Below are 25396 nucleotides of genomic sequence, written 5' to 3'. Positions count from 1 at the left end.
TGTAATCAGACCTCAATTCACCAACGCCTGGTACAAGGTGAGGCATTGGGGAGAGCACAAGCAGTGAAAGTGTTGTGTGCACACGGGGATGTTCACAATTATCACTGTCCATATTCTATTCCGGGGCCAAATGCATAGAATAAAGGTGGCGATTAATCCTCGTCTCACCCACTCGTTGATTTTGGGTACCGATTGACCAGGGTTTAAAAAGCTGATGGAATATTTAACACGTAGTGGGTCCTGCACTAGTAGGTCACAGGAAGATCCCAGTGTGGCATTGACTGGAGAAGCTGTCACAGAGCCGTCTACGTCAGCACCACGTCAGAGTGAGGAGCAGCCCGCTCCTCCTCCCTCTCTCGGGGATTCCCTTGAGGATTTCCCATTAGAGCAGTCATGAGACGAGACTCTGCGGCATGCGTTTGACCAAGTGAGAGTAATTGATGGTCAAACTCTTCAGCCAAGCACGACACCGGCCTTCCCTTATTTTGCTATTATTAAAAATAGATTGTACTGAGTGATGCAGGACACTCAAACTGGGGAACAAATAACCCAATTATTAATAACAAAGAGCCGTAGGGAACTCGTATTCAATGCAGCTCACTGTGGCAGCGGGGGCGTGGTCAAGCGTCGGTCTGTGACCGGAGGGCAGAGTCAGGGAAGGTAAGTGGCAGAATCACTGCACCTGATGTCAATTAACCTGTGTTTGTGTGTCTTCCCCAGTGACCGCGCCCTATATAAGGAGGGAGAGAGAGGGGGAAGGGAGCTCTCTCCCCAACCAGACAAATGATGTGTGTGTGCATGTCTGAATGTCTGGGAGAGTGTGTACACTGAAAAGTGCTACAATAAAGAGAATTTGTAAACTCCGTACTGGCCTGCCGTACTTCTGTGCTCCACCCACCCGCTCAAAGTTCTACAGTGGTGCCGAAACCCGGGACCTGGAGCACAGAGGAGAACAGCCCCACAGAGTCCTCCCCCTTCGCAGACCTGGTCCACACCCTCGCCACGGCCCAACAGAGCCAGCACCAGGTGCTGGTCGCCCTCCAAAAGGAGCAAGAGCAAAGGTTCGAGGCCCTGGTGCTGGCACAACAGGAAGATCGTCAGGCGTTCTGGCACCTCCTCGCGTCGGCGGGGTCCACCACCTCCACCGCCGCGGGCCCTCCCTACCTCACCCTAATGAAGATGGGCCCGCATGACAACCCCGAGACCTTCCTTGCGCTATTCGAACAAGCAGGCTATTCGAACGGCCTGGGGCTGGCCAGTGGAACAGCACGCGGCATGCCTCCTCCCCCTGCTAATGGGCGAGGCGCAACTGGCTGTGCTACAGCTCCCCGCCGACAGCCGGCTGGTTTAAGCGGACCTGCGCCGGGCCATCCTCCAGCATGTGGGGCGCACTCCAGAACAACATCGACAGCGCTTCTGTGCTCTGCGCCTAGAGGAGGTTGGCTGCCCATTCGCATTTGGCCAGCAACTCCGGGACGCCTGCCGGCGGTGGCTGAGGGCTGACAACCGCGACGCTGAAGGAATCGTCGATCTGGTGGCGCTGGAGCAGTTCATCACACAACTTCCCAAAGGGACCGCAGAGTGGGTCCAGTGCCATCATCCGGTGTCGCTAGGTCAGGCCATCGAGTTGGCAGAGGATCATTTGGCGGCTGTTCCCATGGCAGGATCACAGATCCCCTCTTCGCTTCTCTCCTCTCTCTCTCCCCCCTTCTGTGTCTTGTCCTCGCCCCATTCCCCCACCGCGGAAGCGGGGGCCGGCTCCCTCACAGCCGGCCCACCGCACCCACGGTGCCCTCCTGTTTCCAGCTTCCAAGTCTGTCTCTCCCCCCCCCCCAGGTGAGTGAGCCCCAGAACGCCGGTGCAGAGAGAGAGCCTGGGCCGGTTTGCTGGTGCTGCAGGGAGCCAGGGCACCTCCAGCATCAGTGCTCAGTAATGGAGGTGGGCGCGGTGGTCCAGATCCCCGACTTGCCAGGAACCACCCTCGATCGGGCCGGAGCATATCGCATACCGGTGAATGTCCAAGGGGATACGTATCAGGCTTTGGTGGACTCTGGCTGTAATCAGACCTCAATCCACGAAAAATCCATTAGATCGGTCAGCACGGGCCATTAGATCGGTCAGCATGAGGATATTGCTTTATTTTCGTTCTGGTGGACTATGCAATGTGATATCCGGAAGCAGTGCCTCTCTGCAATATCTCAGCATGCAGTATTGCAGAAGTGCTCTTCCATATTATGTCCCAGGTCAGGATTCTGAAAGAAATCCTGACAGACCAAGGCACTACATTTATGTCACGCACACTGTGTGAGCTGTATGGGTTACTGGGTATTAAGTCTATCCGCACCAGTGTCTATCACCCACAAACGGATGGCTTAGTGGAGCGTTTTAACCAAACCCCCAAAAACATTATCTGGAAATTCGTAAGTGAAGATGCATATAATTGGGATAAATGGCTCAAGCCCCTGTTATTTGTAGTATGAGAGGTCCCGCAAGCCTCCACAGGGTTTTCTCCATTTGAATTATTATATGGGCGTAAGCTGCGTGGCATTTTGGATGTGCTATGAGAAAATTGGGAGGAGGGACCTTCACCTAGCAAAAATGAAATTCAGTACATTCTTGACTTGCGCACAAAACTCCACACCCTCGCGCACCTAACCCAGGAGAATTTGCGGCAGGCACAAGAACCTCAAATCCGACTGTATGACAGGGGCACGTGCCTTAGAGAGTTCACGCTGGGAGACAAAGTGCTCATATTATTGCCCACGTTGAGTTCTAAATTAATTGCCAAGTGGCAAGGGCCCTTCGAGGTCACACGGCGAGTCAGGGACGTCGACTATGAGGTAAGGCGAATGGATAGGGGCAGGGCATTGCAAATCTACCAGCTCAACCTTTTAAAATGCTGGAATGAGGGGGTCCCCGTGGCGTTGGCATCGGTAGTCCCGGAGAAGGTGGAGCTGGAGCCAGAGGTAAAAAAGATAACATCTCGAACCACTCCGGTCCCTTGTGGAGACCACCTCTCACCGGCCCAACTCACAGAGGTGGCCAAGTTGCAAAAGGAATTTTCTGATGTGTTCTCACCCCTTCCCGGTCATACCCACCTCATAGAACACCACATCGAAACGTCCCCGGGGGTGGTAGTCCATAGCCGCCCTTACCGCTTGCCTGAACATAAGAAAAAGGTGGTTCGGGATGAACTCAAGGCCATGCTCGAAATGGGTATAATCAAGGAGTCCCACAGTGACTGGAGCAGCCCAGTGGTCCTGGTTCCCAAGACCAACGGGTCGGTCCGGTTCTGTGTGGACTATAGAAAGATCAATGCGGTGTCTAAGTTTGACGCATACCCAATGCCTCGCATTGATGAGTTGCTTGATCGGTTAGGCGCTGCTTGCTTTTATTCGACACTTGACTCCTCTATCCCAAGAGAAATCAGCCTTTTCCACACTGTTTGGATTACACCAATTTGTCATGCTCCCTTTTGGGTTATTTGGGGCACCCGCTATGTTCCAGCAGCTCATGGACAGGGTCCTCCGCCCTCACACTGCCTATGTGGCCACATATCTAGATGATATAATAATCTACAGCCATGATTGGCCACGGCACTTGGAACATCTGAGGGCCATTCTAAAGTCACCGAGGCGTGCGGGCCTCACAGCTAACCCGAAAAAGTGTGCGATGGTTTGGGCGGGTGGAAGTCAAGTCAAGTCAAGTCAAGTTTATTTGTGTAGTGCTTTTAACAAACATTGTCGCAAAGCAGCTTTACAGAATTTGAACGACTTAAAACATGAGCTAATTTTATCCCTAATCTATCCCCAATGAGCAAGCCTGTGGCGACGGTGGCAAGGAAAAACTCCCTCAGATGACATGAGGAAGAAACCTCGAGAGGAACCAAACTCAAAAGGGAACCCATCCTCATTTGGGCAACAACAGACACCATGACTATAATATTAACAGTTTTAAAATAAGGACAGTTTTGTTGATGTTATAATTCTTCATTGATGGAAACTTGAGTGCAAAACTGCAGTCCTAAAGTTAGCAGGTCAACTTTAGTCCTCAGCCATAAAAGTATTACTGTAAGAGTCCAGAGCATCCTCCAGGTATAACCCTCAACTGTCCTCACGGGGCCGTCCTTCACAGGAGCAATGCGATAAAACTCCGACCAGACACAGGGCACCAGGATGGGTCAAGCAGGTCCGAGGGGCAGAAGGAAGTATGGTATCTGGGGTTCCACTTGGGTCATGGGCAGTTGCGTCCCCAAATTAACAAGACTGCAGCGATTGCAGCCTGCCTGAGGCCCAAGACCTAAAAGGAGGTGAGACAGTTCCTGGGGCTGGCTGGCTATTATCATAGATTTATACCCAATTATTCGGATGTCACCAGCCCGATAACCGACCTCACTAAAAATGGGGCTCCAGATCCGGTCCAGTGGACAGAGCAGTGCCAACAGGCTTTCTCTGAGGTAAAAGCTGCACTGTGTAGGGGCCACTTTTGCACTCCCCTGACTTCTCTCTCCCCTTTATTTTGCAGACTGACACATCGGACAGAGGGCTGGAGGCCATTTTGTCCCAGAAGGTGGAGGGTGAGGAGCGCCCCGTGCTGTACATCAGTTGTAAACTCTCGATGCGTGAAAGCAAGTACAGCACCATCAAGAAAGAGTGTCTTGCCATCAAGTGGGCGGTCCTTGTCCTCCGATACTACCTGCTGGGGCACCCTTTCACTCTCTGTTCGGCCCATGCCCCCCTCCAGTGGCTCCACCACATGAAGGACGCCAATGCGCAGATCACTCATTGGTATCTCACCATCCAGCCGTTTAAGTTCGAGGTGGTCCACAGGCCGGGGGTGCAGATGGTGGTGGCGGACTTCTTGTCCCATCGGGGGGGGAGTCTGCTTCAGGCTGGACGGCTCCCTGGCCTGAGTCAGGCGGTGGGGGTATGTGGCAACTGGAGCGTGGCCAAGCAGCAGTTTGTGAATGGAGGGCGGGGCCAGGGAAGGTAAGTGGCTAAGTTATTTCACCTGGTGTCAATTAATGTGGGTGTGTGTTTGTTGCAGGGATGGAGCATAAAAGGAGGGGGAAAGCAGAGAAGAGCTGACTCCTGACCAGAATGCATGTGTGTGCATGTGTGGGAGTGAGTGAAGCTGAAAAAATATATAAGTTTGTAAGAATTTCAGTTCCTGCCTGCTGTACTTCTGTACTCCACCCACATCAGGGATTCACTACAATAATATTAATCACATAAGCATATAGATACTGAAATGAATGTTTAAAGCGTGTGTATTTACCTGTGAAAATACCTCTAACAGGGTGCTGTGCCTTCTCCCGGCTTGAAGGCATACTTCTCCCTGTCTGTGCAGGGCTTGACGATGCTGCTACCTACATCAACAAATTCTTCCTCCCTCTCCCCCTTTGCTGTTTCAGGCTGGGCTACTTCAGTTTTGCTTGCTTCTTCTTGGGTCCCATTTTCTAAACTTTAAACTGAAAATTTTTACATTTTTCCCACAAAATATCCAATGTTCTTCAGTCGAAAAAGAGATGCAGAATGCTGCAGACATGTTGGTTTTATACCCACTCCTGGCTTGCATCACACGCAAGTTATGAGTGATTGTAACATGCAATCATATGCATCACACACGCTTCACAAGTGCGGCCCGAACTCATAGCGCAGGTAATTGGTAGAATGCAAGTCTCACACACCCCACACTCACTGAACGCGCACTGATCACATGCGTCAGATATACGCTTTCCACAGGCTTATGGCGCAATTTTTCCCACGCCTCAAGGAAGTCAGGTGTGCAACCTGTACTTGACAAGTACTTTGCCCGTACTCCTCCCCCAAACTTTCCCCCGGGTTCACTGCGACCCTGCGGCACAGCTGTGAGCTACCAAACCCTGCGACCCGTGTGTGTCCAAAACACTTACGGCGGGTTGTGAGTGAGGCTTTACCTACTGGTTTAACCTGACACCTTGCCCTTCACAGCCAATGCTCAACCATGCCCCAGCTGCCACAGTGAGGTAACACGGTGGTAAACATACCCCTGTCCTAACATTTTTGGAACATGTTGCAGGCAGCAAATAATTCAGAATAAGTGTATATTTACAAAAAAACAAAGTTTATCACTTTGAATATTACATATCTTGTCTGTGTATTGTATTCAATGGAATATAGGTTGAAAATGATTTGCAAATCATTTTTTTTTAATTTACATTTTAAACAGCATCCCAACTTTTTTTGGAATCGGGGCTGTTCATGAAAATTATACAAGATGCTAAGTGAGTCTTTCGACATGAAGAACAGAATTCCACATATTAAAGGAACACTCCACCGTACTTCCATAATGATATATGTTCTTCTCTGAATTGAGACGAGCTTATCTGTACCTCTCCGAGCTTTGCACGACCTCCCAGTCAGTCAGACGCGCTGTCACTCCTGTTTACTCCTGTTAGCAATGTAGCTAGGCTCAGTATGGCCAACGGTATTTTTTGGGGCTGTAGTTAGATGCAACCAAACTCTTCCACGTTTTTCCTGTTTACATAGGTTTATATGACCAGTGACATGAAACAAAGTTCAGTTAAAAAAATTGAAATGTGGCGATTTTCTATGCTATGGAAAGTCCGCACTATAATGACAGGCATACTAACACCTTCTGCGCGCTTTGACAGCGCATTGATACCGTCACTCCTGAGTGAAGGTATCAATACGCTGTCGAAGCGCGCAGAAAGTGTTAGTACGCCTGTCATTATAGTGCGGACTTTCCATAGCATAGAAAATCGCCACGTTTCAATTTTTTTAACTGAACTTTGTTTCATGTCACTGGTCATATAAACCTATGTAAACAGGAAAAACGTGGAAGAGTTTGGTCGCATCTAACTACAGCCCCAAAAAATACCGTTGGCCATACTGAGCCTAGCTACATTGCTAACAGGAGTAAACAGGAGTGACAGCACGTCTGACTGACTGGGAGGTCGCGCAAAGCTTGGAGAGGTACGGATAAGCTCGTCTCAATTCAGAAAAGAACATATTTCATTATGGAAGTACGGTGGACTGTTCCTTTAAGGCACTGTAAGGCATTCCTTCATATTGGAATTACGTATGATACCATGCTGGCAGTAAGTTACTGTATTAAGTTAGTTTTGCTGAGTATAAAATAATGTTTTTTTTTCCAGTGTACTGGCAACAATACCTGAGTGCAATATTCCAGAACTGGATGTGAAGGCTTGTGCATCCTTGTATGTTTCTTGGTCAGGAAGCAGTTTTGGCACAGGTGGACATTCAAACACTTCAAACAGCGATACCTGCAAAGAGATCACACTTGCCCAAGGTTAAAAAAATACAAACTTACCACAGCTTATGATACGCTCAGGCTTAACTGGGTACATGTGCATTTGTACATAGAAATTTTAACAGTAGCTATTCAGGAAGTGTGAAGCCAGAGTCAGAATTATTGGTCGGGCTCCTGTGTGAATGGTCACTACAGAGAAAGAGGATGATGCATTTATTCTGTGACCAAATTAGATGTTTTTAGGCAGCTGACTTAAAATATTAGTATAGTGGAGCAACAACACAAAGTCTAAAATCAACTAAGAAGAAGAGCAACAATGGATGGAAACCTGAGTAATTTGGAAATGAAGGAGCAGTTAGCCTTTCATGCCTAGGATGAAATTCTTTGTTAAATAAATTGCACATCATGCAGACACTTCACATGTGAGCCCATCACCTACAACCTCCTCCAATAGTCACAAATAATATGATAATTTAAAGAGACTATGGTAAGCTTGAGTGTTTGAAATGTAAATTCCACCACTGGATATGGGTTTGTTATACACTATATGGCCAAAATGTGGACACCTGACCATCACACCCATAGGTGCTAATTGAACGTCCCATTCTTTACTGCTATAACAGCTTCACTCTTCTGGGAAGGCTTTCCATTATATTTTGGAATGTCAAGTCAAAGTCCCTCTCACACCAGAATCTGGTCTTCCCAGGCAGTCTCCTGTCGCAGTACTAACCAACTCTTTAAGGTGTATGGGTGCGGCGCCAATCTCTGTTTTGATAGCCCTCTGCCTCTCACCTATATAGCTTGGGTTACAGTGAAGGGCTAGTCCTCTGGTAACCATGAGAGTTTGACTTCCCCACTCGCATCTGTATTGCAGCATGCCTTGCCAAATAGTAGTAGGTACCATTTTTATGATGGTCTTTGGAATGACCCAACCGCGAGTAGAACTCATGATTTCCCAGTCAAGAGGCGGACACACTAACCACTAGGCCAACTTGCAGTCATTTTGGAAGTCAGGTAGTGATGTTGGGCAAGAAGCCTTAGTGCACAGGTAATATTCCATGGTCTGAAGACGTTAGGCCTGAGGCCTGACTCATGATAGACACTGCAGTTCATCCCAAAGGCATTCAGTGAGGATGAGGTCAGGGCTCTGTGCAGGTCACTAGAGTTCTTCCACTTCAACCTTACTTTGTGCAAAGAGGCTGGAACAGGTTTGGGCCCCTTAATTCCAGTAAAGGGAAATCTTTTAGCTACAGCAAACACAGATGTTCTAGACAATTGTGTGATTTCAATAGTTTAGGGAAGGCTCACATATGTGTGGTGGTCAAGTGGCCACAAACATTTGGCCATATAGTGTACATTGCATCCTGTGTAAGGAGACCTCAATGGCAAATGTGACTGTGCACACCTATGTGTGGATAAAATACAAATGATTCAAATACAAAGGATGGCTGGTAAAGGTATGTTTATAATATTCTGGGTTTTGTTTGCGAAAACACAAACAGATCCATTATAGAATTACAAAATTAACTAGAGTTAAAGAAGCTCCACCTTCTTCCATGTTATCTTCCTATAAATTGCCATAACAAAGTTTCTGTATACACCATAACTCTCAGTCGCCTGCCTACTATTCAAGAACATTGTATAATCAGCATTTCAGTTCCACAATCACTCTCCATGTCATATAGTTGAAGGCATTATCTACACTAGAGATGTGTATTGGGACTGGGATTCCACTTTTGAGTGGATTAAAAAAAAGTTTGCACTTGCAAAATATTACTACCTTCACATGCCAAATGTCTAGCACTGCCCTTTCAGCAACTTGACCACTACATTCAATTAACAAAATCATGATGCTTATGTAGGACATACTGTATGTCTCCTTGTACAAAAATAAACACATCCACCACTACACAGACACACACAAACTTGCCTGAGGCCTGTGATGGGAAAGGCTTTGCAAGTGTGGCAGCGCACTCTGTGCTGTACTCCCTCACTCACTGAGAGTCTAAAGAGGGTGGAAAGCCACAACAGCAAACGAGGCTCCGTTTGCAGCCAGCTCACAAAATGCTCCTCTCCTGCCTTCCCACTGATAACCTAGGTAAAGTCGCAAACACAGTGAGCTCCTGCATGTGTCTGCATCTGTACATCTATTTGTAGAAGTAGAACATACCCCAGTGAAGCAGGATTGGATTGCAGCCTCCACTGGACCGAACACATGGCTCTCCTGAACTACAGCTGGCACCTTAAAAAGCAGTGACGAGCTTAATTGACACGGAAGTCAATGGTTTAGCATAAGTATGGAAAAATATATCAGAATTTTGAGTGATTTCTATCCTTATTTGGGAACAGTGTCAGAACTGTGAGTGATTCTCTTCATCAGGTTGAGGAAGAGCTTTTAGCAGGGAAATTTTTGTAAGATCACAATCATAGGCACTGTTGCTATTGGTACTCTGAAAGGAAGTAAACCAACAGGATTACTTGAGTAGTTCTGAAGTTACTCCAAGTCAAAGTCACTCTCAATCTTCTGTGGCGGTGGAGGACAGGGAACCTTAGGAAAGTTCACTATTTATACTTTTTATAAAAGCAAATAACAGGCATCTAATATCTCTAAGTGATGACTGGTACTACATATTGTGACCGCAAGCTGGCCTAGTGGTTAGCGTGTCCACCTCTCAACCAGGAGATCGCAAGTTCTACTTGTGGTCGGGTCATACCAAAGACCATCATAAAAATGGTGCCTACTACAGTACCATCTGGCAAGGCATGCTGCAATAGAGATGCAAGTAGGGAGTCAAACTCTCATGATTACCAGAGGACCAGCACCCTCGGTGTAACCCTAGCTATATAATAGGCAAGAGGCCAAGGGTTATAGAAATGGAGATCGGTGCTATCCAATGTGCCTCAAAAGACTGGTTAGTACTGGGACGGCAGACTGCATCAGGGGGCAGAGCCTTTTCTTACAAAGCTCCACAGTTATCTAACAACCTTCCAAGTAGTGTTTGGGACTCAGACACAGTCTCAGTGTTTAAGTCTAGGCTGAAAACATATCTGTTTAGTCAAGCCTTTTGTTAATAGTTTTATTAGGTAAAGGAGTAGATCTGGAGGGTCCTCAAGCATAGAGTGCTTTGGTAAACTGGGATGTATGGATGCTGTCAGCCCCCCACTCACTCGCTCACTCGGGTTTGTTGACGGTGTAGTGGCTGGCTGCTTTATGTCCCAGGGCACCCTCATGCCTGTGTCACCTTCTGGCTCTCCCCTTTTAGTTATGCTGTCATCATTAGTTTTGCCGGAATCTCCTCTTGCACTCAGTGCAAAATGTATACTGTTCTTACTCATTAGGTGACATTGAGCATACCTAACAACCTATGTTTTCTCTCTCTCTCTTCCCCCCCCACTCTGTCTGTCCCTCTGATTTACATGTCGATCCTGAGACTGAGATGCTAACCTCTTCTGCTCCTCGGACCTGCCTGATCCATCCTAATGCCCTATGTCTGGCTGGAGTCTCATCACATTGCTCCTCTGGAGGACAAGCCTATATGGACAGTCGAAAGTCGCACTTGGAAGATGCTCTGGACACTTACAGTAATGCTTTTATGGCTGAGGACTACAGTTAACTTGCTAACTTTAGGATTGCAGTTGTCATGAACAGTTTTGTACTCAAGTTTCCATCAATGAACAGTTTATAACTTCAGCAAAACAGACTTCATGTTAAAACTATAATGAATTTCCTGGTTTCACAGTTATACTTTGTGACTACATAGGACACTGTTATAGAAGCAAGTTGTTTATAATAATATTGTCTGTTATCACCCAAATGAGGTTGGGTTCCCTTTTGAGTCTGATTCCTCTTGAGGTTTTTCCTCATGTTGTCTGAGGGAGTTTTTCCTTGCCACCATCTCCACAGGCTTGCTCATTGGGGATAGATTAGGGATAAAATTAGCTCATATTTAAAGTCTTTAAATTTCTGTAAAGCTGCTTTGCAACAATATCTATTGTTAAAAGCGCTATAAAAAATAAACTTGACTTGACTGCCTGGGAAGACCAGGTCCTGGCATAGGAGGGACTCTGACTTGACTTGACTTCATTTTGTAGATGACAACAAATGAGGGATTCTCACCTGACTAAGGTCATCCAAAAGGTTTCTGAGTCCAGCACGGCTGACAAAAGCATTCTCTGTGCTTTGCATTCTGCTATAGCTGACAGCTAGCTGGAACAGAGCTGCAGAAAAAAAAAAACTAAGAAAATGATTCATGGTTGTACATATTAAATACAGTTGTGTATAATTACATCAGTTATATCAATTTTATCATATATTGGCTATATATGATAAAAACACCAATGAATTTTAAACACATGATTCAGACCTCTGTGTTTGGCTGAAAGTGTGTCTCCTGAAAGCACTATCAGTGCTGCTTCCACAGACCTGAGAAGGACAAAGCCAGTCTCCTCCCTACAAAATATATCCAAACCTAAATGGCCATATGACGCATACATACTCAAGCTAACTGAATGGGTAGATGGCTTTTCTCACCTGTCATATAGTTTGAAGAGAAGACTGGAAGTCTGCTCTGTAGCTTCCTGTACCACCTGAACAGGTAATTTCTGTAAAACCCCCTGGAAGAGCTGTTCTAGGCTCTGCTTCAAGCTTTCCTGGGAAATATTCCCCAAGTTCCCAACAGTCCAGAGAGCCAAGCGCAAATCCTGGATCAAGACCATATGCACTGAAACACAGACATGAATGATAATAATGAGGGATGTAGTACATTTTGGCCATTGGTGAATGTTTCTTTGTTTCTTCCCATATCTCACTGTTTTCTTGTTTTATATAATGAAAATACTACACGCTAATATGGGGGGGAACAAACTCTCATAAAGTTGTTCACTGAGCAAAAATTTTGTCAATGTGTATTCATCTCCTCTCATCCTGTTCTACAGGGTCGCAGGCAAGCTGGAGCCTATCCCAGCTGACTACGGGCGAGAGGCGGGGTACACCCTGGACAAGTCGCCAGGTCATCACAGGGCTGACACATAGACACAGACAACCATTCACACTCACATTCACACCTACGGTCAATTTAGAGTCACCAGTTAACCTAACCTGCATGTCTTTGGACTGTGGGGGAAACCGGAGCACCCAGAGGAAACCCACGCGGACACGGGGAGAACATGCAAACTCCGCACAGAAAGGCCCTCGCAGGCCACGGGGCTCGAACCCGGACCTTCTTGCTGTGAGGCGACAGTGCTAACCACTACACCACCGTGCCGCCCAATGTGTATTCAATGGACCAAAATTTATTGATTTGCCACTGTGTTTCATTATGCAAATGATTTACTGGCCCACTGGATACACATTGATTTTTCATCAAATGTTTTGCTCAAAAGGCCACGCCAGTCACGCATTACCAAGCCTCATATTCCCATGTTGGTTTCCTGGTTTTCCGATCCTGTTTTCGTCTTTGCCTGATTCAGCTTGTTTGTGTCTCACCTGAACTTTTGCTAGTTTCATGTTTATGAGATTGCCTGCCGATTTTGGATTGTTTGCCTGTGTGTTTTCACTATTGTAAATAAACATTCCTTCTGCACTTGCATCCGTCTCCTACCGCATGTTAGGGTTTTGCTGGGATTCGAACCTAGTTCGCTGGTGTGATAATCCAGCAAACCCCCACTAGGCCACCAGGGGAATGACTCAAATGCAGAGGCGTGAGGCGGAAGTAGAAAAAGTATCAAAAGGTTTATTTACAATATTTACAAAAAATCCAAAAAGTATAATCCAAAATGCTCAGAAGATCCAAGGGAAAAAATAAAAAAATCCAAAAGTTCAAAGTCAATACAAAAGCCAAAAAAACTAGAAAAGAAAAGGCAAAAATACCAAACGCTCAGAAGATCCACAAAGTCAAAAACAAAATCCACAAAGTCCAAAAGAAAGCAAAAATACAAAGAACACAAGGACATAGACGAGGAAATCGGAACAGAGGTAACTGGAGCTTAAACATAACAGCACAAAGACTCTGTGACAAGAGGACTGAACTCAGGGGGTATAAATACACAATAAATTGGAAACAGGTGACACTAATGAAAACAGGCAATCAACACCAATCCAAAACACAGGACACAGTGGCGACCTCTAGAGGCCAAAACAAACATAGACAAAAAACAGGAAATAACAGCGGACTCTAGAGGCCAAAACAGTCCCAGTCCTAACAGGACCCCCCCCAGGAGCGTCTCCTGACGTTCCCAGGGCAATCCGGATGGGCCGAATGGAAGTCCCGACACAGTTCTTTATCTAAGACATCCCGAGCGGGAACCCAGCAGCGCTCCTCAGGACCATAGCCCTCCCAGTCCACAAGATATTGCAGCCCGCCGCAGACCCGGCGGGAGTCAAGCAGGCGATGCACGGTGAACACAGTCTGACCCTGGAAGATGCGGGGGGTGGGGGGTTCCTAGGGGCAGGGGCATATGTGGACGTCAGTACGGGCCGCAACAGGGAAACATGGAATGTGGGGTTGATCCTCAGAGTCCGGGGCAACTGGAGCCAGTAGGAGACAGGGTTCACCCTGTGCACCACCTTGAAGGGGCCAATGTAGCGAGGAGCCAGCTTGCGGTTCTCCACCCGCAGCGGAAGGTCCTTAGTGGACAGCCAAACCCACTGCCCAGGGCGGAAAGTGTGGGCAGGTCTTCTATGGCGGTTGGCCTGAGTCTGGTTGGTTCTGGAGGTCTGGATGAGGGTCTTCCTGACCTTGCTCCAGATCTTGCGACACCGTCTCACATATTGGTTGACCGAGGGCAACCCCGCATCCTCCTCCTGGTCCGGGAACAGAGGTGGCTGGAACCCGAATTGGCACTGGAATGGCGACAGCTTGGTGGCCGATGACTGCAGGGTGTTGTGGGCATACTCAGCCCATGGCAGCCAGGTGCTCCACGATGTCGGGTTATCCATAGCCAGGCCTCGCAGGGTGGTTTCCAGGTCTTGGTTGAGCCTCTCCGTCTGGCCATTGGACTGTGGGTGGAAACCAGAGGAGAGGCTGGCAGTGGCTCCGATGACCTTGCAAAACCCGTGCCACACTCAGGAGGAGAACTGGGGCCCCCGGTCAGAGACGATATCCTGTGGGAGACCAAAGACTCGGAAGACGTGATTAAACATCAGTTTAGCTGTTTCAAGAGCAGAAGGGAGCTTGCACAGTGGTATAAAGCGGCAGGCCTTGGAGAATCTGTCCACAATGACCAAAATAACAGTGTTACCTTGAGACTCAGAGAGACCCGTGATGAAGTCGACCGCCACGTGGGACCAGGGACGCCGGGGAATAGGCAGAGGATGCAGGAGACCCTGGGGACGCTGTCGCAGGTTCTTGGTTCTGGTGCAAACCTCACAGGACAGGACAAATGACCTTACTTCCTTCTCCATGTTAGGCCACCAGAAGCGTCTTTTCAGGAAGTCCAGGGTCCTCCGAGCTCCCAGGTGGGCGGTGAGAGGGGAAGAGTGACCCCACTGGAGAACCTTGGCCCGGGCTTGATGTGGGACGTACAAGAGGCCCGGTGGCCCCGTCCCAGGACCAGGGTCCTGGCGTTGGGCTCGTCGGACGGCCTCCTCAATACCCCAGCGGACAGGGGCCACAATCCGGGACACAGGGATAATAGGCCCGACTTCACTCTCCCTGTTAGTGGCAGAGAACAGCCTGGACAGTGCATCAGGTTTGGTGTTCTTGGAGCCGGGGCGGTACGAGAGGGTGAAGTCAAACCGACTGAAAAACAGGGCCCACCTAGCCTGTCGTGGGTTCAGTCTCTTGGCTTGCTGGAGGTACTCCAGGTTCTTGTGGTCAGTCCAAACCAGGAATGGATGTTGCGCTCCCTCCAGCCAGTGCCTCCACTCCTCAAGGGCCAATTTGACCGCTAGTAGTTCTCGATCCCCCACATCGTACCGGGACTCTGCAGGACTCAGGCGGTGGGAGAAGTAAGCGCAGGGCTGCAGCTTTCCTTCCGAATGTTGAGAGAGCACCGCGCCGACACCACTGTCCAAGGCGTCCACCTCCACGATGAATGGTTGGGAGGTGTCCGGGAGGACCAGAATGGATGCCGTGCAGAAGTGGTCCTTGAGGTCTTTGAACGCCTTTTCCGCCTGAGGAGACCAGACATATGATCCACCTGTCCCTTTGGTGAGGTCCGACATGGGTGCTGCTACAGAACTAAAGTTCCTGATAAACTTGCGGTAGAAATTAGCAAATCCTAAGAACCGCTGGACCTCTTTGACGGACTTGGGAGTGGGCCAGTCCCGGACGGCCAGGGTCTTGGCTGGGTCCATTTGGAGTTGGCCTGTCCGTACAATAAAACCCAGAAAGGAGACATCGGGAACATGAAATTCGCATTTCTGGGCCTTAGCAAACAGATTGTTCTGTAGCAGCCTCTGGAGAACCTGGCGGACATGGTGGCGGTGCTCCTGCACGGTCTTGGAAAAGATAAGGATGTCATCAAGGTAGACAAAAACGTACAGGTTAATCATGTCCCTCAAGACGTCGTTGATTAGGGCCTGAAAACCAGCTGGTGCATTGGTGAGTCCGAAGGGCATCGCCTGGTATTCGTAGTGCCCAGACGGGGTGTTAAAGGCAGTCTTCCACTCGTCTCCCTGTCGGATACGGATGAGGTGGTATGCGTTCCGTAGGTCCAACTTGGTGAAGACGGTGGCGCCTTGGAGCAGGTCGAAAGCTGTGGACATCAGCGGAAGGGGATATCGGTTGCGCACAGTGATCTTGTTCAGGCCCCTGTAGTCAATACATGGTCGGAGCCCCCCATCCTTCTTGCCGACAAAGAAGAAGCCGGCACCAGCAGGTGAGGTGGAGGGTTGAATGAACCCAGAGACCAGGGTGTCTTTGAGGTATTCCTCCATGGCCTTGCATTCTGGCTGAGAGAGGGAAAACAGTCTGCCACGAGGAGGGGTAGTCCCAGGGAGCAAGTCGATGGCACAGTCGTAGGCCCGGTGCGGAGGAAGAACGGCGTCCCTGCTCTTGCTGAAGACCTCCTTGAGATTCCAGTACCCTGTGGGAACTTGAGATAACTCGATGAGATCAGGGGGCTCAGCAGGAGACACAGGAGAGCTAGAGAGCAGACAAGAGGCATGGCATGCAGGGCCCCATTCCACAACCTGGCTTGTTACCCAGTCTATGCGAGGGTTGTGGCGAGTAAGCCAAGGAAGGCCTAGAATAACTGGGAACTCAGGTGAAGGAATCAGGTGCAGGGATATTTCTTCCTTGTGACCTTGAGACTGGAGGAAGACTGGAGAAGTAACTTGGGTGACTCTTCCATCACCTAATGCTTGGCCATCGAGGGCAGACACAGACAGTGGGACTTCAAGAGGTGCAGTCGGGACATTGATACTTTGGGCGAAGTGAATATCCATAAAGTTCCCAGCCACCCCTGAGTCTAACAAAGCTTGACAAGAGTGGACAGACTCACCCCAGGAGATGGAGACCGGGATGTAGATTCCTTGGCCAGGGAGTCCGGGAGAGAGGGTAGGCCCCATCACAACCCTCCCTCGGCTGGACGGGGTGGTCCTTTTCCCGAGAGTTCAGGACACGATGCTCGGAAGTGACCAGACTTGCCACAGTAGATGCAGCACTTGTCCCTCCTTCTGCACTCCCTCTCAGATGCGGAGAGGCGAGTACGACCCACTTGCATGGGTTCTGGACAGTCACTGGAGGAGGTAGACGGGCTCCAGGTAGAGGTAGGGAGGCTGGGGGGGCTCAGGACTTGGCGGCGTTCTCTCATCCTGTTGTCCAGACGAGTAGAATGTGAGATGAGAGTTTCGAGGTCACTTGGGCATCCAATAGAGGCCAGGCCATCCTTGATGGGGTCAGACAGACCATGGTGGAAGGCTGACACCAGGGCAGTCTCATTCCATCCACTTACTGCTGCGAGCGTCCGGAATGAGATGGCGTAATCTGCGACGCTTCCTCCTTGCCGGATGGACATGAGCTTTCTGGCTGCGTCGTACTGATGTCCGCCTGGTCGAAGACCCGAAGCATCTCTTCAGTAAATAGTCCAAAATCAGAACACTCGGGTCCCCATCTCTGCCAGATAGCTGTTGCCCAAGCTCGTGCCTTACCAGCTCACAAGGTTATCACAAAGGCGATCTTGCGGTGATCCATAGTGTAGGTGGTAGACTGGAGCTCAAAGGTGAGTTGGCACTGGGTAAGGAACTCCCGGCACTCACCGTGCTTGCCGTCATACCTCTGTGGTGCAGGAAGGCTGGGTTCACGAGGTGAAGGAGACAGTGTGGCGGGAGGCACTGGAGCAGGAACAGGAGCTGGATCAGGATGAGGAGATGCAGGCAGAGGTGTCAGCTGTGCCAGGGTTTTCCCAATTTGCTGAAGCAGTTCCTCGGGGCGAGCAAGGGCCTCACGTTGGCTGGTGAGCGTTCATGGTCACTCCGAAGCATGTCGGAGCTGCCATAATTCCCTGAAGGTTGGCCGGATAGACAGTTGAAGCAGCCTCTGCTGAGTCGGTCATGACAGAGTCTTTCTGTTAGGGTTTTGCTGGGATTCAAACCTGGTTTGCTGGTGTGATAATCCAGCAAACCCCCACTAGGCCACCAGGGGAATGACTCAAATGCAGAGGCGTGAGGCGGAAGTAGAAAAAGTATCAAAAGGTTTATTTACAATATTTACAAAAAATCCAAAAAGTATAATCCAAAAAGCTCAGAAGATCTAAGGGAAAAAATAAAAAATCCAAAAGTTCAAAGTCAATACAAAAGCCAAAAAAACTAGAAAAGAAAAGGCAAAAATACCAAACGCTCAGAAGATCCACATAGTCAAAAACAAAATCCACAAAGTCCAAAAGAAAGCAAAAATACAAAGAACACAAGGACATAGACGAGGAAATCGGAACAGAGGTAACTGGAGCTTAAACATAACAGCACAAAGACTCCGTGACAAGAGGACTGAACTCAGGGGGTATAAATACACAAAATAAATTGGAAACAGGTGACACTAATGAAAACAGGCAATCAACACCAACCCAAAACACAGGACACAGTGGCGACCTCTAGAGGCCAAAACAAACATAGACAAAAAACAGGAAATAACAGTGGCCTCTAGAGGCCAAAACAGTCCCAGTCCTAACACCGCACCCCTGACATTTTGCCACAGATACACATCATCACTAATAATAACTAATAACAAGCCTGCAATACTTTGCCAATGTATAAAAATTGTAAAATATGTAGAGAATATTACACGGTGGCGTGAAGATACGAAGTTTATCTTTGAGTGGTGAATGTATATATCATGAGTGAGCAAAGCAAATGAGTGCTATATTTTTCAACACAAAGATAAACTTCATATCTTCACACCACCATGTCATGTTCTTTATATGATATGGACACAGCCACAAAAAATATGCAAATTAATCAAATGAATTTTTATTTTTAACTGGTTCGCCATTTTGACAACACATGTCTAGTCAGCGGGAAAATACTTGGAGTAACATCATTGGAGTGAAATATCGGGAATTATTATCCATACAGGACACTTCTTCCATGGAATAAAATCATGTGTTCTATTCCCTTCTAGTGGGTTTCATTCATTTGGTTCTATAGCATGCAATATTGTTAGCATATCGCTTATTCTACATGTATTATGTCACTCTACCCAATGGAGAATGAGCATTCAATATGGTGTATGATATTGCACGTTGTCAAGACAACATGATGTCACACATCGGAGCTGATGCAAATATCCAATGAGAAAGTTTTCTGCTGCACATGCACGGAAGCATTTCTTTGTTCGCTGGGAAAGAGAAAGACTAGGCTAATCCAGTGCTAGGATTAGCAAACTATAATTAAGCACTAAATAAATAAACAAACTGAAAACTGAAACTAAAGACATGTTGAACACCTGAAAGGCAACCAAAACTTCATTAGATATTCTTCACGCACACTTACAAGAGAAAAACATACCAACTGACATCGAAAAACTGGAAAAGAGAGTATGTATGGAAGTGGCAAAGCGTTAATATTAGAGCTGGGACTTCAGCTCAATCAAAACTTAGCCAGACACCAAAAAAGCAATAGGACAAAGGATTTTGTAAGGGATTAGTGGCAGGCTGCCAGGCAGCTCTGTTGTGTGTAGTTGTCGATGTTGATTTTAAAAGTAATTCAATAAACTACAGAGGGAAATGAATACTTAAGTCTGAGTGAAAAATACTGTGGTGAGCGTGTGTGGAAGAAGAGTCTGGAGACAGAAATCTTAGTTTCTTAGTCATTAGTCTGTGCTACTTGCTACTAGCATTCACTAACACTACTGATGAACGCTACACTAGCTGGAAGGTGACTTCACTGCTGCACTGAAGGCGCAGACTCACGGTTAAGCTCGCGTTGGCCTTCGAGAATGCTTAGGGTGATACATTTTTGGTCCCTCTCACTATAAATCAAAAAAATCTGATTGGTTAATTCATCTGTCACTTCCTACATAAACATATACTGCCATGGCCTTCTGTCCTGGCAATGAAGTCCTAACCAATGAGTGAGCCAGCTCTAAACTCTTCTCAGCCTACAGACAACAAACAAAAAAAATCTCATTGGATAACTCTATTTTAATGTTTTCAGGACAGTAACCCTTTCATTTCTGAAGCAAATTTGATAGAAAATGAGGCCAAGTTAAAATTAGAAGAGAATAATTATAATGAAATTCATCTCATCTCAGTATCTCTAACCACTTTATCCTGTTCTACAGGGTCGCAGGCAAGCTGGAGCCTATCCCAGCTGACTACAGGCGAAAGGTGGGGTACACCCTGGACAAGTCGCCAGGTCATCACAGAGCTGACACATAGACACAGACAACCATTCACACCTACGGTCAATTTAGAGTCACCAGTTAACCTAACCTGCATGTCTTTGGACTGTGGGGGAAACCAGAGTACCTGGAGGAAACCCACACAGACAACATGCAAACTCCGCACAGAAAGGCCCTCGCCGGCCACGGGGTTCAAACCCGGACCTTCTTGCTGTGAGGTGACAGCACTAACCACTACACCACCGTGCTGCCCCTCTGGAGCATGTATAATAATAATATTGGCTGGCTTTTTTTGTGGTATATCAGATATGTTTCATTCAGCTAGCATGATATTGAATTCGTCTTCAACTCTTTCAATATCATGCTAGCTGAATGGAACATATCTGATATACCACTCAATGCCAGCCAATATTATTTAAATATGTCACTCAGATCCATGATGTATTTTGAATGAAAAATGTGAGTTTTTCAACATGAGAAGATAAACTTCATATCTTCAAGCCAACGTGTGGTATTCTTTTTATTATATAGACACATTCACAAACAAAAAGAACCCAAATTTATCAAAACAATTCATTTATTTCCTCACAAGTGACATATGGAGATTTATGTCACGGTTTTGGTTCTCCATGTACCGGATGTAGCTCATGTGAAAAATATGAGTGGCGTATTTCCTAGTAAAACACTCGTGTTCATATTATATAATGACATATAAAACATATAGAATGTTTTATTTTTTACAGTTGGAACAATACTCATATGATCCTGAGTGTTATGTAAAGAAAACATGATTCCACTCTCCAAATGTGTTTACACACACTAAGAGATAACTTACTGTGGCATAGTTTCTGCAGGGAACGAAGCTTCATTGCAGCACGGTAAACTGCAGGACAGGCATCGTTCAGGCCTTCTATAGGAAAGGAAACCAGAACCACAGTTTAAAAGCAGCTCTTTATATTTCAAAGACACCCACACAGAGCACTATATACCAACTAAGAGGACTAAATCCTTGTGTTATAAAACACAGTCAACGTAACTAGGATATGGAATAGCAGTGAATCCTACAACATCTCAGGCTGTCTATTGAATATGTCACACTCAGATACACACTAGGCACATTCTCTTATAATGTAAATAGCAGAAATACACAGGCTTTCATTCCACACAAAGCAACCAATCAGCACAGTGTAGACTTATCAAACTCACCTATTCCATCCAGATCCATTGCAGTAACTCTTAAAAGTAGGCCTGTTTTTATTCGTAGGTTTAGACACAAATTAAAATATCTGTTAGGTTTGTTATCTTTTTTTTTAAAAAAAGAAAGAAAGGAAAACCAAAATGAGGGATTTGTTAATCCATGCAACTAGGGATTATCCATTACATTGTTGGTAACTGGATAAAACAGTTGTTTCTTTCTTGATTATCTTGTAGAAAATGTACAAATTGTGGCAGTAAATTGATTCTGGACTGGTCAGATTAAAACTGTTCAGAATGGAGGTGAGAGAGATTACGTGGAATGAATCTGATGACTTAGATCAGTCCATATTTGGTATCAATTTAATCTGTATTTCATGATGAACAATGTGGTGACATCAAAAGTACTGTACAAGTTTATGAAATACCATTTACAGTAGGCTATATGGTTTTATACTTTGCAATGTGTGCTTGTCCTTCTTATACACAGACACACATCATTCGTTTGATGTTTTATATTATATTGTTTGTTTTGCTTCAGTTATGAAAAAGATACATCCACTTCCACACTGTATAAGGCTGGAAGGTCGAGACCATCTGCACTGCCCATGTCAAGCATTGCCACTCTGTCTTTGTCCAAAAGGTATGGAGTCATAGGCATGCCATAAAACAATAAATCTGTAAAAGAATAAGAAATTATTATTTTATTTCTGCACTGATTTTCCTATTCTTTTACTTTTATTTATTTTCTTATTTCTGCATTTATTTTCCGATTAATTTATTCTTAATTTCTGTTCTTATTCTTTATTTTTATTTCTGCATTTATTTTCCTATTCTTTTACTTTTATTTATTTTCTTATTATTTTATTTATTTGATGTAGTGGTTCGCACTGTCACCTCACAGCAAGAAGGTTCTGGGTTCGAGCCCAGTGGCCTTTCTGTGTGGAGTTTGCATGCTCTCCCTGTGTTTGTGTGGGTTTCCTCTGGGTGCTCCGGTTTCCCCACAGTCCAAAGACATGCAGGTTAGGCTAACATGGGGCGGCCTTGGGCTGAAGTGCCCTTGAGCAAGGCACCTAACCCCCAACTGCTCCTTGGGCTCTGTAGCATAGCTGCCCACTACTCTGGGTATGTGTGTGTGCTCATTGCTCACTTGTGTGTGTGCATGCATGCATGTGTTTACTGCTTCAGATGGGTTAAATGCAGAGGATGAATTTCACTTTGCTTGAGTGTACATGTGACAAATAACAGCTACTTATTCTTCTTCTATTTTTATTTCTGCATTTATTTTCCTATTCTTTTATTCTTATTTTATTTTCTTATTCTTTTATTTTTGCATTTATTCTCCTATTCTTTTATTTTTATTTATTTTCTTATTCTTTTATTTTTATTTCTGTATTTATTTTCCTTTTTTATTTTATTATTTTTCAAGATTTATGTTCTTATTCTTTTACAGATTTATTATTTTTTATGCTACCTCTTCTATGCTCATCTGTTTTGGCAGCGAGCCCAAGTGTGTCATAGAATGCGGAGTGGAGCTTCTGAAGAACCATTGAAGGGAAGTTCGTATTTGTTTGGCCAGCCGTTGAATTCAAATATCATCAACCTTACTCCAGACTCCATCTTTGATGTCCAGTGAGTGACTTGAGGTTCCCTGAAAGTTTGGCTAAACTAAATAATAAAGTGTTAGACAAGGCGGAGGCATGGAGTTTGAATTATTCCAGCTTTGTTTCCAGAAAGAAACAAGTGAACAAACCGACACACAACAGTTACATTAATATCATAGAAGACATCTTGCTTTGTATCCGGGTTGTTTTACTGACACCACAGATTATCCCCATGATGACTGAGGTGAGTTAATTAATGTTAAAAACACTTAAATGTTACATTTAAGTGGTTGTTAGAATGTTATTACTACATGATTAATGGATGCCATGGAAATTAACTTAACAGATACAGTGAAAAAATTAAAGCTGATAAATACATTTAGTTTAATAAACAGCTTCTTTGACTTACTTTTTTTTTTTACCCCAGGAGCTCTGAAAACAGCAGCGTGTCTTCTCCTCCTCACACTTCTTATTTTGTTTGTGGTCTTTTCCAGTCGACAACAAGCCACACATCCTTACCTGGTTTGTATTACCTGCCGTTTAAATATTTACCACAATGGTCAGCTTACTCCACTTTAATGCACCTGTCATTCTCCTCCTGTCTTCTGTCATCAAGCACCACAAATACTTGCATAAAACAATCAATTTAGGTTTAAAGAGTAACACAAGTGAAATTATTGAAAGGAATTACATACATGTGATCTAAAACATACAGAGAGCCCAGGTTTTTTAATCCATCATTACATACTTAATTAAAACTGCATGGACACAAATTGTAGACATTTCAAAGTATAAATTCCAGAAATTTCTTCATGCAATAAACATTGAGGGTCACGTACACATCAAATTTTGCAATTGCTTTGCAACAATATTTCAGATTGTCCCCTGTGTCCAGCTAATAGGACTGTAAATTGCTTTAGTTGCTCTTTAAAGTCGAACTCCCCCAAATTTCATCTCACTGAAATATGATTTTTGATAGATTTTGATCTGTCTGTTCTAAAGGAGGTTGAATTGACAAAGTGTGATCTAGGAATGTAGACTTCTACCGCCTAGAAGATTCTACCTCATGAATCCAGGAGCAACAGTCACTGACACAGACACAGCTGTTCAGAGGTGTTTCTCAGTTTATTGTAGGACAAACATGAGTATATGTTCACATTCAAGAGTGTGTTGTAGCTATGTGATTGGATGATGATGATGATGATGATGATGATGATGATGATGTGATTGACGAAGCTAAGTTATCTATGTATCATGTAAATGGGTGATGAAGCATCACTGGTCAAGATAACCTTATGAAAGAAGAGAGACATTATTGGTCAAGATAACCTTAAATAAGCAGTGAGCAGATGCGCAAGCGAAGATAAATCTCACGAATTTAACTAGCCAAAACAAGTAGCAATCAGAACAACATGTACCAGTTTCAAGCATGCTAAACAGATATCTCGATCAATTTTATTATTGATTTTGATTATTCATGGTTATTTGTGACCATTTGTGACAACACTTCTTTAGTCATAGCCAAATCCTGCCCAAGACAGCTCTCCCCTATCACACAATAGTTACCAACTAGTGAAGGCACCTTCTTCCAAGGAACAAGGTACGTGACACCAGCCAACCGTAACTTTTTGAACTGCTGCTCATGCAATGCAACACAGTCAGAGGAAAACACTATCCGCCCACCTCTGCATCCTTGAGCTCACAGACACCCATGATTGGTTAGTGTGGCTACTGTTGGAGAGAGTATGCCACCCATTTCTCCCTGAGAGTGGAAGGCCCAATTTTGCTGTCTTAGGCCACAGATGGCTGTGGCAATTGAACTTGTCATGATCTCTGAACTCATTAATGCTAGTATTTTTTGTTTGGTTGGTTTTGTCACTTCTTCTTCCAAGGTGACGCCGCGGACGGTTGCCTCGGTACTTCGCTCTCTCGTACTTTCTATGTTTTTGTGTATTTGTTGTGTTTTTTGCACTCCTTCGCTGGTCACATACTCCGGAGAAGTATTGTGACATCTTACATCAGTTTTTGTGAGGATATGTGTGTGCCTACCAAAACCTTCCCCATATACAACAACAATAAACCCTGGTTCACTGCAAAACTCAGGCAACTTCACCAGAACAAAGAAGAGGCCTACAAAAGTGGAGACAGAGTTCTGTATAATCAGACCAGAAACACACTCAGTGTGTTTACATGCACATACAGAAAATCGAATTTCTGCCGTTGCTCGTCTGAAATCGAAGTTCTAAATGGCATGTAAACACCTTAGCTCGGCTGAAATTGAACCGAACTTGATTTCTCGGAATCGAGCTACACGACCTAGATTATGCGATTTTTGCCGAGCTACTTAGTGCATGTATACCCTATCGAGCTACGTAGTCCAGCTACTTACTTCAGCACTGCCCCTTCCGGAAGTGACAAGTGACGAGACCACAAGCGGGAAACACAACAGCCTCGGTCGGAAAAAAAAAAAAAACAGCCTCGGTCGGCATGACACTTCACCTTAGCCGCCCACTTTATTAGGAACACTTCTGTTCGTACATACAA

At 45.7% G+C, this 25396-nt stretch overlaps 1 protein-coding gene across 1 annotated transcript in view; it reads right to left on the bottom strand.

The window, feature by feature from the left end:
- The window catches only part of dytn (dystrotelin), a 76614-nt gene extending 55335 nt beyond the window's left edge, over positions 1-21279 (bottom strand). The window contains exons 1-8 of the mRNA XM_060918046.1: positions 21261-21279; positions 20890-20964; positions 11807-11996; positions 11640-11725; positions 11393-11493; positions 9446-9517; positions 9206-9369; positions 7177-7288 (exon numbers count right to left, since the gene is read on the bottom strand). Of these exons, the coding sequence (XP_060774029.1) occupies positions 7177-7288; positions 9206-9369; positions 9446-9517; positions 11393-11493; positions 11640-11725; positions 11807-11996; positions 20890-20964; positions 21261-21279 (819 nt within the window). The remainder of the gene's footprint in view (positions 1-7176; positions 7289-9205; positions 9370-9445; positions 9518-11392; positions 11494-11639; positions 11726-11806; positions 11997-20889; positions 20965-21260) is intronic.
- Positions 21280-25396: the final 4117 nt, after the last annotated feature.

The sequence above is a fragment of the Neoarius graeffei genome, chromosome 4 (genome assembly GCF_027579695.1).
Source record: "Neoarius graeffei isolate fNeoGra1 chromosome 4, fNeoGra1.pri, whole genome shotgun sequence".
Taxonomy (NCBI): domain Eukaryota; kingdom Metazoa; phylum Chordata; class Actinopteri; order Siluriformes; family Ariidae; genus Neoarius; species Neoarius graeffei.
The sequence above is the reverse complement of the archived record's forward strand: the minus strand, read 5'-3'. Positions and strand labels throughout refer to the sequence as shown.